At 41.3% G+C, this 16,108-nt stretch overlaps 2 protein-coding genes across 2 annotated transcripts in view; both read right to left on the reverse strand.

The window, feature by feature from the left end:
* Positions 1-1,357: 1,357 nt before the first annotated feature.
* Positions 1,358-12,755, reverse strand: ZC2HC1B (zinc finger C2HC-type containing 1B). Its single transcript, XM_029083842.1, is given in 12 exon segments — positions 1,358-1,374; positions 2,773-2,937; positions 3,396-3,473; positions 4,945-5,050; positions 5,782-5,906; positions 7,943-7,960; positions 7,963-8,035; positions 8,037-8,081; positions 9,079-9,164; positions 9,167-9,197; positions 11,274-11,338; positions 12,719-12,755. Coding segments are annotated over 12 exon segments (846 nt in total).
* Positions 12,756-13,825: 1,070 nt separating this feature from the next.
* LTV1 (LTV1 ribosome biogenesis factor) overlaps positions 13,826-16,108 on the reverse strand; it is a gene marked incomplete at its 5' end in the record, with an annotated part of 8,349 nt that continues 6,066 nt past the window's right edge. Inside the window, 3 exons of the mRNA XM_010163462.1 lie at positions 13,826-14,326; positions 14,926-15,126; positions 15,889-15,941. Of these exons, the coding sequence (XP_010161764.1) occupies positions 14,213-14,326; positions 14,926-15,126; positions 15,889-15,941 (368 nt within the window). The remainder of the gene's footprint in view (positions 14,327-14,925; positions 15,127-15,888; positions 15,942-16,108) is intronic.

Genomic DNA, 16,108 nt, shown 5'->3' on the forward strand with positions numbered 1-16,108 from the left:
GTACTTATTAAAAAAAAGCCATGTAAACCTGCTGAAATAATGTTAAGAAGCTAAAATGTGCTACATGAAACAAAAGACTCTGCATCCTCTATGTAAACACAACTATTTCTAGGACTCATTTCCCACCCACTGTAAGAAACTACATTAATTTCTTATTACTTCGGTTTTATTTACCAACCTTTTCTGTCAGGACTCCCCATTTCCTTAACCAGTAAGTTGCTGTTAATTCCTGAGAGTTTTTCCCAGCCCGTCTGATACCAGATGGTAAGTAGGTTCCACATAATGATGATTCATTTTTCTGCTAGCAGAATTTTAAAGCACTCTCCTGCAACACACCATTCCTGTCCCTATAATTACATTTTCTGTGAGACACAGGAAAGTGATCTGTGCAATCAATACCAAACAGCTCTACACACAGATAGAAAATAATCAGGGGGAGTGAGAAACAAACATGGTAAAACTTGCTCTTACCTTTAAGCATTCATTTATTTGATTGAAAAGGAAAGCGATTGTGGTAGCGCTGCACAGGATTGTCTGGTGTGGGCTTCCCCCCTCTGCTGCTTTCTGGGTTGGAAAAGAGGCTGAGCGCTGCTTTAATATATTTGGGCTAATGCCCGTTGTTTCTAAGACAGGCTAGCTCTAGGAGTTACACTTGGTTCACTGTCCTCCTAGTTCTATATGTATCTAGTCACTATAAGCTACAGCCTAAGTAGAGTCTAGTTAAACTCTGTAAGCTCTGGTATTTATTATTGCTGTGTCCAACTACTTTTCATCTTCATTTACTCTAGAAACAATTAATGGGCAAGAACATTCCTTTCAGATTTTAATTGAAAGCCTTATTGGGAACTGTTGGGCTAAAAAACCAAACCAGCCCAACATATTGCAACATTGAAAGTTTAAGCAAGGTGATTCAAGGTGATAAATCAAGTGGCCAAAAAATAAGAAGGGGATACGCCCCCACAACATCTCTGTCTTGCCAATCAATTTCTAAAAGCAATTGAGTTTTTTAATGCAAGAACAGGATTTGGTTTTAGTTAGTCTGAGCTTGACGTGCTTTGAAGCTGATGCACAGCTTACATTGCTGTTTATTGCTTGTCAGTTACTACCATTTATCATCTATTGTTTACTGGATGATTCTATTAAATGTAGACACAGAATTGAAAAAAAAATGTTCATTTGTCTTGTTCAATATATCAAAACAAAGAATTAGGCAAAAAAAATAGTGATATTGGATCTTCCTACATTTTCTTTAAACCATTGAATGAACTATTGGTAACATCCACCTCCTTTTAGGCAATTGGTTAATTAATTGTGGCAACTGATATACAAATAATCTCACAACTTTAAAAAGGACAGCTTAATAAACTTCGTAGCCTAGAGGGGGGGAAAAAGGCGGGGGGGGGGAAGAGTGAATTTCAGTTTGCTTATTTTATTGAATAGGGTAGCTGTGGCACTTGGAGTGGAAGAGGTACTGACAAATTTGTGTTGCCTAAGGTGTTCCACAATGATTCATAAGAAAACCTTAACACATCCTTGCCAAGCAGTCACTCTAGCTTCTGTTGTGCATTTGGAGTCTGAAAGCAGCAACACTTGTTACTTGCATAGAAACAGCTTTTATATTTTACTCCATTTTATTTAAGAAGATTAAACTTTGATCCCTGGGAAGGTGATGGAGCAGCTCATCCAGAGGATGAAAACATTTATTTGCACCACTCAAAGCCAGTTTCTCACATCTGCTTTCTCAGCTAAAAAGCATTCTTGCTTCACACTGAAATTTGTCCAAAGTGCTCTGTAAAGCTCCTGGCAAAGCCCAAGTTTTACAGAAAATGCAGCAGCAGTTGCCAACAGCCCAGCATCTATCTATGTGCTCACCCAGGCCAGTTGCTTCCACAGTTCTTGGGGACATACAGGACTAACTCCTGTATTTTGGACATCAGTGTGGATGTCTGTCCTGGGGACCTGCTGGAGGCACTGGCTGTCCCAAACCTCTGTCAACTGGCTGCAACTACAGCCCTGGTGATACCTGGACTCACCAGTGTCCTTAGGGAAAGTGTCTACTCCCCAAGCCTGTCAGGCCCCAAGTTTGAGAGTTCAGCAGCGGAACCTTGAGATTGGTGATGGTATAATTGAATCCCTGTTGGTGGTCTGCAAGACCCTGCCTGATGACCATAAGAGTTACTACACTGTTAACATAGTCACAGGTAATCTGGGAAGTGGAGAATACCAGATGAGACCACTAGCTGCTGTCAACAGTTTTTCCTGTAGCTGGCAAGTGAAGGAGGTAGGTAGAGTTGATGATGGCATGTGGACCAGACACTCCCATACCCATTGCAGACTTCCCCACAGTTCACAGAATCACAGAATTACCTAGATTGGAAAAGACCTTTAAGATCATAGAGTCCAATCATTAACTTAACACTGACAAGTCCTTGACAAAACCATGTCTCTGAGGCCCCCAAGCACTATGTCTACATGACTCTTAAATACCTCCAGGTATTGGGACTCCACCACTGCCCTGGGCAACCGATTCCAATGCCTGAGAACTCTTTATAGCCAATCTGAACTTCCCTTGGTGCAACTTGAGGCCATTTTGTCTTGTCCTGTCACTTGGTTGAACAGACCAACCTCCACTTCTCTACACCCTCCTTTCAAGTGTTTGTAGAGACCAATAAGGTCTCCCCTCAGTCTCCTTCTCTCCAGGCTTAACAACCCCAGCTCTCTCAGCTGCTCCTCATAAGACACGCGCTCTAGACCCTTCACCAGCTTTGTTGCCCTTCTCTGGACATGCTCCAGTTGAAGGACCACCACTGATGCTGATCATCTGAGCCACCCCCTCGCACAAGAGCACAACCACCTTACGCAGGGGCTGGAAGGCCTTCTTGCTGCTCTGACGTGGCTCCATGTGGTCTGAGATGGGAATAACACTGACTGCATGGTCTGAAGAGCAGAAGCATCAAACATGGTCTGGGAAAGTAAACGTTGAGGAGAATGAAGAACCTCCACACTGTCATCCTGGTATGGCAATTATTGAAATGGATGATGGCACCTTCCTCACTTGGACAATGGAAGCAGATGTTGAGAGCACAAGACTTGCTAGAGAGGTTTGCACTGTCAAGCAGCAAATCCTCTCAAGATGCCTGTCATGGCAGAACACAACCACTGTCTGCTTAAGATGGAGCTGCTCCAAACCAAAGAACATTTAATACCAAAATGAATATTCTCAGCAGCTGATTCTGGGGACACGAGGAGCTCTGCAAAAGTCTTCAGTGCAATTGATTGCTTCAGTTAATACAAAGGGATTCATACTGCAAACACAGCAACAGGATACTGTATATACACAAAAGCAAACAAGGTCCTTTTATGTTATAATGTTGAAATAAAGAAATATTTCTTACCCAAACTTTCCTGAAGATTTTTTCCAGTAGATACACCCAGAGATTTTCTGGATTTCTGCAGTATTCCTGGAGATGTCTCTGCAGATCATTATTTAAAAAATTAATTTTCCATTAAAAAATATAACCTACATAAATGCAGTATAAAACCCAGAAATATAGATTAAAGATATTGATAAAAAAAGCAGTATGTATTATACTACAGATTGTACTAGAAATAACCACTAAAATAATTTTATAAAACATCTTCTAAATACAGACTGAGTAAGAGTCATAATTACCAGTAGCAATGAGTGCTAGTAAACATGTTATGTGGTATCTTGCTTAGAGGGAACTGGTCTAGGGAAGTGGTGGGGTTAATTTTAAGGCTGAATCAACAGGGCAAGTCATATGGAACAAACAAGATACAAAGCTCTATGCTTCATCTAAATGGATTTAAGAAAAGTTAAAGGAGATGGAGTAAATCTTAACACCGAAGATTAACGGCTATGGAGTCCTTTATGGGACAGAAGGAACCTCACACCCAGACTGCATATTTTAGGTCTATATAGAGACATCTGTTTGAGGACCTCTAGTTGAAACAGGCTAGGAAGCCCCTCCCAAGAACCCACATGAAAAACTCTGTGTATATACTCGGCACAACAAATCAGGATAATGACTTGGAAAGCCATTCGATATCAACAACATCCATTCGGAAATTTTTGACCCTTCTCATTTCTGATAAGGGTTGTATGGAAACGAGTTTAGGATTTCATGTCAAGGTACCATGGCTTAACCCCAGCTGGCAACCAAGCACCACCCAGCCGCTCGCTTAGGCCCCACAGTGGGATTGGGAGAGAATCGGAGAGAAAACTCATGGGTTGAGATAAAGACAATTTAACAGGTAAAGCAAAAGCCGTGTGTGCAAACAAAGCAAAACAAGGAATTCATTCACTACTTCCCATTGTCAGGCAGGTGTTCAGCCATCTCCAGGACAGCAGGGCTCCATCACGTGTAATGGTTACTTGGGAAGATAAACACCATTACTCTGAACGTACCCCCTCTTCTTTCTTCTTCCCCCAGCTTTACATGCTGAGCACAATGTCACATGGTAAGGAATATCCCTTTGGTCAGTTGGGGTCAGCTGTCCCACCTGTGTCCCCTCCCAACTTGTTGTGCCCCTCCCAGCCTATGCACTGGTGGGGTGGTGTGAGAGGAAAAGGCCTTGACATTGCGTAAGCACTGCTCACCAATAATGAAAACATCCCAGCATCAACAGTTTTCAGCACAAATCCAAAACATAGCTCCATGCTAGCTAGCTACTATGTAGAAAATTAACTTTATCTCAGCCAAAACCAGCACACAAGTCCTGGACTTGCAAAAAAAACCAACCAAACAAACAAACAAAAAACCAACAACAACAAAAAAACCCAACAGAACAAACCACTTTATGATTCTGTCAGAAAACTGAATTCCAGAGCCTGGGGTCTGCTTTTAAAATGCTGCCTTCCACCTTAAATATGACAGAGTTTGTTATAAGAAAAATATAAATATGGCTAAATTAGCTCCTTACCTGGCATAGGTTTGTCTGTATTGGCACCTTCTTGTATTCTATTCTGAAGCGATAACACAGCAGCTTTTAAGGTTGGGGGTTTTCTCTGAGTCACTGGTTGCTTGCCCTGGTAAAAGAGGATCCACAATCCACACTCAACTCTAGCAAGGAGCTTACGGAGCCCAGTTTGGACAACTCCCCAAATTGCTGTTGAAGCAGTGCTAGGAAAGAACAGGAAAAAGGTGCACTTGGAAGCCATTTTTCCTGCCCAAAGTATCTAAAACGGTAATAAGATTTTCAAACATCTTAAAACAAACAAACAAAAAACCAAATGAAACTGTACTCTCCTAAAGGAACTGTTTACTTTTTTTTTTTTCTATAATAAAATAGGCTCACTTCAAGACACTGCCAACTAGCTCCACTTTTCTGATTCCCCAAAGGGGCTTAGCCCTTTGGCCTTGTGTCTAATAACCAAAGTAAATCAGCCATACATTCACAGGGAACAGCAAACCTGCAAACAGCAGGGAGCCCTCATGGACAGGAAGAGTTTTCTCCCTACATTGCAAAAGCTGCCAGGTTTCTGCTTCCCTACAGCTGTTACCCTGGAAGCCAAAAGCAGAAGAGTCTGAAGAAATTGCTGTCCAACTTTTTCGTACTATCATATTCTGTCACTTTTTATATCAGACAAAGGGCTTCAGTTTCAGGGAATTCCCAGATGATGTTCAGCATGAATCTTGTCTTAGGAATTTACCAACTTCCCTGGAGTCTTAGGTTTTACATTAATATAGGTCCTTACTCACCATAAACTACAGTTTGGTAGCTCTGCCTCCAGGACAAGACAAGTGTGACTTTGCTTACCAAAGCCTGTCCAGTGGTCTTTGCAGCAAAGGCACGGTGGGCACCTTGTTCTTCACAAAACTTCATGTGCCTCTTTGCTGCAGCCTCATTAAACATTTGTGAGCAGTGAGGACACTGAATCTAGTCTGATCATGAGACAGGAATAACTTCTATCACAGTTTATACACTACAGACGAATTGCCCTGCTTTACTGAGGCACTCAAGATATAGTTCAAAATCTGGCTCCATCAGCACGTGACCATGGTGAGTTCCCATGAGCTCCCACAAACTTAGGAGAACTAGAAAAACCTCCTCTAGAAAAGCACTTTGAACCCCAAAATACATGCTTATGGTATTAACCCAGTGAACAGTAATTGCTTTCAGAAATAAATCCCTGGGGACTAATAAAAGCAGATTTTATTATCTTTGTCCTATGCCCACCCCCAACCTCACAATTAACACATCTGCAGAAAAAGCGATATTCAGAAATTCCTCAAGCAGTCCACACCAATGATTTTAACACTACTTTTGAAGATTGGTCATTAAGATTGTTAGCAGTTTTCACAAAATCCATTTCCTTTGGACATTGACAAAATACTGCTTAAGAAGTTGTGCCCCATCAACTGAGGCACATCCAAGAGCCAGGTTCCTGGGTGTGAAGCAGCGTTGTGAAGAACACACAGCAGTGCTTCCTACCATTGTTTTTGACAGTGTTCGAGTCCTAATTCTGCAAAAAGCTGTTCAGATACATTTACTACTAGTGCAGTCCTACTTGTTTCAATGAACAGTTGGTGTTTTGATTCAACACAGTCACATTCAGCCCTCACGCTGCCCTTGCTGTCCTCAGACCCTTTCTCCCCACCAAGTGCCTTTTACAAAAGCAAGCCCAGTGTCCTTATCCTAATATTACAAATCATTTCTCCCTGTAACAGCCCAGAAAAGGTGGCCCAAGAAGCTAACAAAAGCCAGCCCCAGACCAGGAGCATGGGCAAAGTGTTTCTGAGGACAGGAGGGGAGGACAAGACAGGGCAGATGCCTGGCTTTGGGGGGCTGGCAGGGGGACCTGGCACTTCAGGGGAAAATGGGAAGCTTGGGGCTCTATTTGAAGGAGGAAGAGAGGGAAGGAGAATATCTGCCTCTCCTCCCCACAATCCATGTGCTTTCTTTTCAGTTCTGTAATACAGGATATACATCCTCATGAGGCCCCTCAGCAATTTGTCTTTCCTAAAAAGCTGTTCTCAGTTCCTTTCTCCACAACTACTGCTGTTCTTGCACAGCTTGGTTTCCTCCAAGACAGAGAAGGAAAGGGAGGGGTCTGCTCTTAGAGTTGGTAGAGTCAAACAAGAAACAACAGAGTCATTAAAGAACTCAGCAGTGGGAATTCAGAGAGGAGCTTGACCCCAATCAAGGAAGGAAGATGTGTCCTGTTGCTTATACTGGGTCGCTGTCATCTAGAAGTGGAGAAAGGCTGGAATCACAGCAGATGGTTTTGCTATCAGTCACGAATTCCTGCTCTGGAAGTGAGCCCAAGGAGCCCCCCCCTTCCCCCTCCCTCCCCACGCCTTCCTAATGCAGGCAAAAACTCCACTGAGACCCTTTCCAAGATTGCTCCTACGTTTCATAAATCACATATCCTGAGAAATACTGGCTGCATGTGCATCTTTTCAGATCTGTAACTTCTAACACAGTCAGCTCTGTGCAGAGACCACACCTGGTATTAGTAGTAAACCAGACCTGTCTTTTTCTAACAGATGTCCCCTAACTAGACAGGAGAAGGGGACAGTAGAAAAGCCACCACTTTGGAGTGGGGAAGCCCATGTGCACTACAGTGGTTTTGAACGCTGAGAGGGTGCATTTCACCCTCTGTCACTGCGGGACAGCCTGCACTAGAACACAGGCACCCTGACTCTCCTCCCAAAGCACTGCTTAATATTAGACCCCAAATTTGCTGCCTTTAAACTTAAAAGGTGAAGTTAGCTTTCTCTTCCTCCCCCCACCTCTGCATTGCACTCCTGCTCAATTTAAGCCAAGAAATACAGCTGAAAAACAGAGAGTATGGAGAGAGTTAAAGTTCACACTGTGTTGTGCTGGGGGGTGCAAAACTGAAGCCCAGCTGTGAACAATAAGAACTCACTGCACTGTACTGATCAGTACAAAACCAGGAATTAGATAGACCACAAACCTGAACTGATACTTGGTGAGGAAGAGGCAGAAGAGGGTGTCCTTCCTTCAGAGCTCTTGTGACCTGCTTGGCTGATTGAATAGCATTAATAAAAATCCTCATGGTGCTGCCTCCAGTTATAGTTCTTTGCTGGTTGTTTCTGTAATGGAAATAAGGGAAGACACAAACTGTATTTCCCCCTTGCAAGGGATAGAGAAAAATCTTAGAGTGAGTGTTCTTCCTTTCTGAGGGAAAGGAAAAACATTACAAACAAAATAAATTTGCTTTTTTACAAAGACATAGGAAAGCTGATTTAGTCCTTTGCCATCTATTGAAAGCATTAGAAGATGGATAAAAGAACAAACCCCTCCAACAACACGCTCTGGTCATGGCAGACCAAAGGGCATATAAGAGGGAATAGGAAAGACATTATGACCAACGCATTCCCTTCTCCTCCATTTGTCAGATTCCTCTTCTTGCTTTAAACCTTTGTATACTTCAGTTTCATTCCACAACTGATTTTAAATGACATTTTACATCGGCAGTCTGCATGAATATCAACTCAGCAGTGATTGGGCACTTATCGGTAAAATTGTACACATGCACGTCCATGTGTCTCCCCTCCTCCTCAGCATTGCATGAAAAAAAAGCTTGTTTCAGTAAGAGCTTAAGCCTCTTCCCCTCCAGCTCTTTAAATAAGTTCAATTTAAATACATTTTTAAACCCTTGAGTTCAATAGTAGTGAATCTCCACAGCTTCATCCATGGAAAATTTGGGGCTACTGACAGCTCCCAGGTTCAACCTGGGGCATTCATGCACCAACCATCTTGGATCATGCTCTCTTACAGATTTAAGTGAAAAGGAAGCTGTCAGAGATTTGCATCATCTTTAAAATACATACATGAACATTTCCTAAAGGAGCAGAGACACTCAGGTGCCCAGAAGAGTCATGACACCTACTGGTTTGGCTTCTGAATGAAGAAATAGTCTCAAATACTAGCAGCACAGGGAGTGGTGGGAAAGAACTTGGCACCAAGTCAAGCACGTATGTGAGACTCATCCACCACATCCAGGCTTTGTCCCTGGAGGAAACAATAGCATTACTGAATGAAAGATTTCATATGGAGATAACACACGTGCTTCGATTTTAACTGTACCTTTTGCGGGAACTGCTTCTTCACAGTGGTGATTTCTGTTCCCTGCAGTCTCTGTTTCAAAGAGCTGAAAGTCTTGTGCTTCTTTTGAAGACTTTATTGCATATTGGATCATGTCTCAGCTGGGATGCAAGGAAAAACCATCATTTATGGGCTGAAGTCATGCTTTGCTAATGATGCTTCCTTACCCAGGCTTTAAAATTACTTCTATCCAGGAGCAGGGAGCTGAAGCAGTATTTATTTCAGGTTCAGTTTAACTCCTGAAGGAGTTTAGCAAAACTTTAAAAAGCTGTCCAAGTACAGCTGCAGTTTGACACAAACAAGAAATAGAAGCCACTTCCAGTTTGTCCTGCTCAGGGACATGCTGGAGGCCAGCACAAATAATGAGTTGCAGAGAAGAACATAGTGGGTCTGTGAAGAGGAACAGTCCCATTGGACTCCCCCTGTAACACCACCATCACCACACTCGTTTTTCTTTCTTTCTTGGTTAAGGAGGAGAACAGACTGATCTCGTTCAAGGAGCCAACACTTACATTATTAGCTCTTCGAGTTTAGGTCAGTATTCCAGGCTGGGAGCTCCCCTGACAAACAGCAGCATTGTCCATCCACCCCATCAGCATCACAGAAAAGGGAGCAGCCACTTGCCAGCACACGTAACCTAACAACTTGGGAGGAAAATCAGGCTAACACGTGCCACTGAAAGCAGGGGGAAATCATAGGTAGATAGATATCCAATGCCAAATTTGTGGAACAGCCTCACAACAAAGGAGGTTTTAAAGTTCAGAAGAGTCTCAGATTTTAGCATCAACCTCATTCTTCTGCAACAGGATAGACAAACCTGCTTATGAGGAACACTGTGAAAGTCAGGGCCAAGCTACATCCTCTCTCTTCTGCTGTGGATCATACTTACTTGAGCTCATCTGTAGCTGGTAAATTAAAGACCCCATTCCTACCTTCCTTTGCTTACTCCCCCTTTCCAGTTCTCAGTTATTCTTCTGGAGCTCTCATTAATTTCTCTGTGCTATCCACTCTCTTCCCGTAGGAGTTAAGCGGCTGCCTGAGCGAGGCATTTTGGTTACAGCTCAGATGGGCCAAAAAGCACCTCATTCTACTACAACACACGTTTCTGAATTCTCGCTTCCCTTTGAACCTTCTACTCATGTGCTTCAGCTCCTTATCTTGTGTTTCTAGACATTTTTGACAGCAAACTTGAGAGAAGGATTCCTCTGCAGGACCAAGAGGGCAGCAGATAGCTGTCTTGCTCACCAAAGAGCACACCAGTCTTGCATCACAAAGGGGCATTACAGGACTTGTATCTCACACTAGTCATTGTAACAAGAATCTCCCCACCTCCCAAAAACACAGATAGCTGTCTTTTTCAAATTATTTTGCTAGATTAAACTATAATGGTCTTCATATATCTGATCTACCAAATGTGGAACTGCTAACATGGGGCAGTTTCACCTTCATCTCAGTGCTTGTAGTTACTCAGCTTCCAGTGTATTTTTCTTGTCTTTTTTTTTTTTTTGCTAAATCAATTTTCAGTTCCATCGTGGGGCTGATTGGACCTACCACAGAACAACAGGACCAGTAATGCAAACTGAGGAGGGGAGGGGTGCGCGCAGAGCCCCCGCCTTGCAGAAAAACCCCGCAGTTGGGTTGTGCCCGGCAAACTGTGCAGCCACCCATTTAGTTTGTAATCCAGGGATCAGGGAGGTCAGGGGGAAATCTTTTCATTCACTTCAGCAGGCTTTGGAACAGAGCCTGGTGCCCACATTATGCTGTCAAAGGGACTACTTATCAGATGGTTTATTAGTCTATTTTTCCCAGGAAGTCTGAAATAATAAATTCTGCCTAGAAACCTGGAACACAAAGGAAGCTTCAGGTTAGTAATTTATGTCTCACCAAAAGATAATATGTTATTTTAAAAACAACATGTAGTAAACATCTGGTTTTGGACAAGCAAGCAAATTATGATAATGTAAGATTGCAGATTAAGTCACGCTATTTCTGTGTTATGTTCATTAATTCTCTGATCAAATTCACTAATGAAAGCAGTTATTAGATCATTTGCTCTTCTAAACATGTGTTCAACCCATTTTTCTTCTAGCAGCCACCTCCTCCTTCCCCAGTGTTCACCACCCCTTGCAGCCAAATGCATTGACACTCTCATTAAGAAAGAAAAAAAAATAAATTACCAGAACATCTTGTGCAAAATTTCTTCCACAGGTTGTCCAAGGAGCCAGATCTTGACTTTGGGCAGCTGTGTAAAATTCAAACCACGCAAGAATCGCGGTTACACAGTACGGGAGGGCTTGACTACAGCAGAGTCAGCGTTTGGAGTGAGCCCTTGCTGAAACAGTATTTTGTTGTCAGAAAGGGACGTCTATAGCCACGTGCCAGGGCTCCCTTTTTGCAGAACTGCCGAATTTATCTTGTTCCTGTGAAGCACAAGCTCTCCTTTACTATGACAGACAGCTTTTTGTTTTCCACGTGACTGCTCAGGTACATCCTTTCACACCAGCATCACGCTTGGGTAAGAAGACGATGGAAGAGTACTCGGGTTCATTGCTGCCTAAACTGAGGGAGGGGTGCTGGAAGGCATGATCAGGTCATCTGCACCCGGATTTATTCCATTTGGTTCCTAAGTAAGACCGGGAGCCAGTGATGCCCTGTAATGGCTCAGGGTGAACCATCACCACTGCAGGAAGCGGCAGGTGGCACACCAAGTGTGACACAATCTTCATTCCCAAGACAGAATGTTTCCATGACATGCTAAACAGCATTCCACATGACCTTACTTTGTAGATACCAAATTTGTTGGGATTTTTTTTTAAAATAATTTTTAAATAGGTTTTTAAGTTACAGGGAAAGTAGTTTTAAGCCTTTCCAACTCCAATGGCAGCCACGTATTCTCATTTCAGAGAAGCAATATTACTTGTATTAAAAAGGAGCTTTTAGGAGAGCTTGAACAATAACAAAGAGCCCTTTTCATGACACTTGTAACCAACGGAGGGAAAGACTTCTTATTTAAGTGTTCCTTACCTGCTCTTGCTGGAACAAGAGAAGTCCTTGCCTAGCTGAGCAGAAGCAGATGTGACTGCTGTTGTTTCTTACCTTCTCCTTCAGATGTTACCACACTCCGAGGCACGGAGTTAAGGTTCCTACAGTGTTTCATTGATTACAAGTGTAGAGGAACAGAGCAACCTATAAACTTTTTGATTCTTACTCTATTGCCTCTGTTTAAATGTCTTTCCTCTTTTGTTCCCAAGCAACATCTTTCTGTGTGCCTGTGCTAGTCTGGACTCTTCCTTTCAAGCATCCTCCTCCTCCACTACCCCTTTTATTCTGTTCTCATCCTCTCAAGCTTTTGACTGATACAGCTTTCTTTTTTCTTTTCTTTTTTTTTTTTTTTAAAAAAAAGAAGGAATTTAGGTGCAAGCACAGTAGCCCTGAATCAGCAATGAGAAGTCAGGAAAACTGACCATTTGCCACAGAAGATTAGTTACTTTTGAATGTACAACAGCAGATGAGTTAAGGACTAGCAAAGAACATGTGCACTGTCTTTAGTAAAATATTTTCCTCTTCAGTAAATCACAAAATCACATTCCACCCAAACCACTGAACAGCATCTGTTACTCACTTGTTCCATTTAAGTCCTTTCCTGGTATCTGACTCATCTCAATAGAATGGTTTCTCAAACTCCCTCTCCTGCGTTGTTGTCAGGAGTCACAAGTACCAGGTGGCCAGTCTTCATTACTCAAAAGCTCACAATTCAAGTTACCATACTTCAGCAATTACATAATTAACGATTATGACAGAGGTGGCCCTGCTTAGGCCTGTGAAACATACAAAAACTAGTACAGGTATCAGCTAAATGAAAACCCTGAAACTTGTTCTAAGCTTACAGGCAATTTCTACTTGTTTGGTTAACACAGACTCTTGAACAGTTTTAGAAAAAAGAAGGCTTAATCTAGATGTGAATACTGCATCGATAACTCAGCTTTCTGAGCAGTAAAATGGTTAACTTTTCACCCAAAGGCAGAAGATTGCTCAGTCGATAGTCCTGACGGCCTAAAGCTGAGGGTTTCTTATGAATACAGAAGGACTCATAATGATTGACTACAAATCCTCTTCATTTCATTCCCATGTATGGACTGGTCACTATCAGAACAATTCACATGCACAGGACAGAAATCTAAGATCACACCAAGCCTCAAGACACCGATCCTCTGCTCACCTTCAGAAAGCCTTTGCAACAATTGTGGTGGGTCCCAAGTTTGTATTTCAATGAAACCAAACTGAATGCAAGACTTAGAAGAATAATACTTCAGGAAAATCAAGACAATAGCTGTTTGCAACATACAGTATTTTTCCAAGTGCCTGCTGTTTTGTTTGCTGTACTACTCGGGCTGAGTACTTTCAGCAAAGTTGATTTCATTCAATGGCAACAGCAAGGGTCATTGACTACTGCAACTGCAACATGTGTTGCAACAGATTTAGGAAGCCAAGAAATGTGAAACTCGGGTTAGGTAACAGGGATGTCTAGCTACACAACAGCTTCTCAGACACCTCTGTTTACAAAATAGGTATTTTACATCTTTCATAATAGTACCCAAACAATAAATAACCAACCCAGAAAAGAACTAAGGAGTGGGTGAAAACTCCATGACTCACAGAACTGTGGTATATCAAGGCACTATATTTAGCCATCAGTATAAAGGAGAGAAGACATAAATGGATATATTGGTTTGTAAACAGAAATAATTTAATAGAAGAATCTAATCTGATAAAATCTGTAGGATTCTGCTGATTTGTTGAATACATTCAACAAATACATATAAAAATTTGTCCAGTGATAGCTTGTAAGAAAAATATTTTTTTATAATTTTAACACATTTCTACCATAATGAAACTTGGCAACAGTTGCCATGTCAGTCATGACAGAACAGACACCACTAATCCATTGGCTTATGTACAACTCCATTTCAGAAAGAATGACGAGTTACTGGTTCTTGTTACAGTAACATCTGAATAAACCCCTCTGAACAGGACTGGCAAAGCTAGGAGTTCGCAGTTCCCTTCTCAATACAAATGAAAACTGGAGGATCTTTCCACAATAACTTCCTCAGTTTCATCAAGACAGTTTCAGTCCTTGAACGTTTTGTTTCAGATTGAGCAACTCCTTTTCTTGCCTCGTTTTCTCCAATTTGAAGGCCAGCTTGTTGGCTTTCTTCTCCATTCTGCGTTCCTGTGCATACAAACAATTACAAATTTACAAAGTAGATATAACATGCAAAAAGAAACCATTCTAATTAACAGTCCCAGATCATGAAAACAGCAGCATTCTGGACAATACTGTTATTTATGGCACTAATTATGAGTAGTCAAATTAATATGCATACCACCAGGATTATTATCCTTAATTAGCTGAAGCTTCTAATAGGCTGGCAATTTCTGTTCCTAAATAAAACAATTATTGTGGTCAATTACATTTTCCACATTTCTTTCAGAGACTTTTCACTTTGTGTGATCTGAAACATCGCAACCGTTTTCTCTGCTTCCCTAGGTAATAAGGAAATATGAGGGCTCCTTCCAAAGTTATGTGTGTAATGTGGCCACAATGACAGACCAAAACTTCCACATAGGACATCAGGATGACAAAATTATGAGGTTAACTTTCTTTCCAGTATTTTTTTTTTTAGGAAGCAATTAGTCCTTTGAGACCAGTATGTTTTTCCAACTCCAATTTCCAGACACAAGAACAAACGAGCTTTAAAAACAGTTCATAAAACAGAACTCAGGTAACATAAGGTGTTTTTGCAGGGTTTTATTTAAAATAAGGCATACCTTTCGCTCCTCTTTTATTGCCTGTTTTCTAGCTTTGCGATCCTCTTTGCTCTCATCTTTGGAACGGGGCTGTGTGGAGGCTCTTGGCAGATCACTGCCATTAATCATTTGCATGCGTTCAATCTGCTTAGCAGTAAGACCTTTCTGAGGCAAGACATGCAGAGGAATTCCGGTCTTCTGGGAAATTTTTATTGGTTTGGGCTAAAATAGACAGCACATATGTATTAATGGTCCCCAGCTTTCTCTCCAAGAAGTGCACATCACACTGCCTTGTCAGTATAAAAACATTAGATTCAGATTTAACAGTAATAAACATGTAATTTTCCTCATACTATTTTCTTCCCTGAGAAAAATACACATTAACCCCAAAGTAAGAAATCAAACACACCTGTGAGCAGAACCTGGCCTCCTAGAACAATAAAAAGTTTCTCCCTTTTATTTAAATATTAGCAAAAAAAAAAAAAAAGAACTTAAATAGGCACTTAATATTTCTTTATAAGCTTTCAAGAAAAAGGTTTCCTTTCAAAATCTCACACATCTGCAACATCAAGTTGTGCTCTAATGATGGGGAACATCTGGAAGGCCAAAAAACTAGAATAAATTGTTTCAAACTGCAAAAAAGAAACAGAAGCTTATTTTAAAGAAAAAGCCCTAGTATGTGGTTGTGAGACACAGACTACACAAAAGTCTGTCATAGATAACAACAAAGTAAATTCCTTGCTCTCTACCTTTCTGCCTACCTATTACAGAAATTTTGAACTTACTCAATTTTCCTTCAAACAGAAAAAAATACATCCAAACCCCTCTTCAGTGAAGAAGGAATACCAGAGGCTAACACCCTCCCCAACCCTCTTTCCTGCTCCCTGTTCCTTTTAAAAACAGATATCCATTAAGAAAATAAACTCTTCTGTCTCAAGTTTTCCCAGGCCAGGTTGTTATTTAGAGTAAGTTTAACAATTTTACCTTTGATGGCTCCTTAATAAGTGTTGGGTGATTATATAAGTTTGAATATGTACCTAGATCACAAAGGTGGAAAAAAAAAAAAGTAGTGAAGAAAAGCTTGCAATTAGAAATGAGGTAAATTTATTATGAATTGTACTAATACTTAGTCTTTGAAGATACAAAATTGCAAGAATTAAGTCACCCACACAAAAGCAGTACTTTTATCTAGCAAGAATTCCTG

This window comes from Antrostomus carolinensis, unplaced genomic scaffold (assembly GCF_000700745.2).
Source record: "Antrostomus carolinensis isolate BGI_N321 unplaced genomic scaffold, ASM70074v2 scaffold4850, whole genome shotgun sequence".
In the NCBI taxonomy this organism is placed as follows: Eukaryota; Metazoa; Chordata; class Aves; order Caprimulgiformes; family Caprimulgidae; genus Antrostomus; species Antrostomus carolinensis.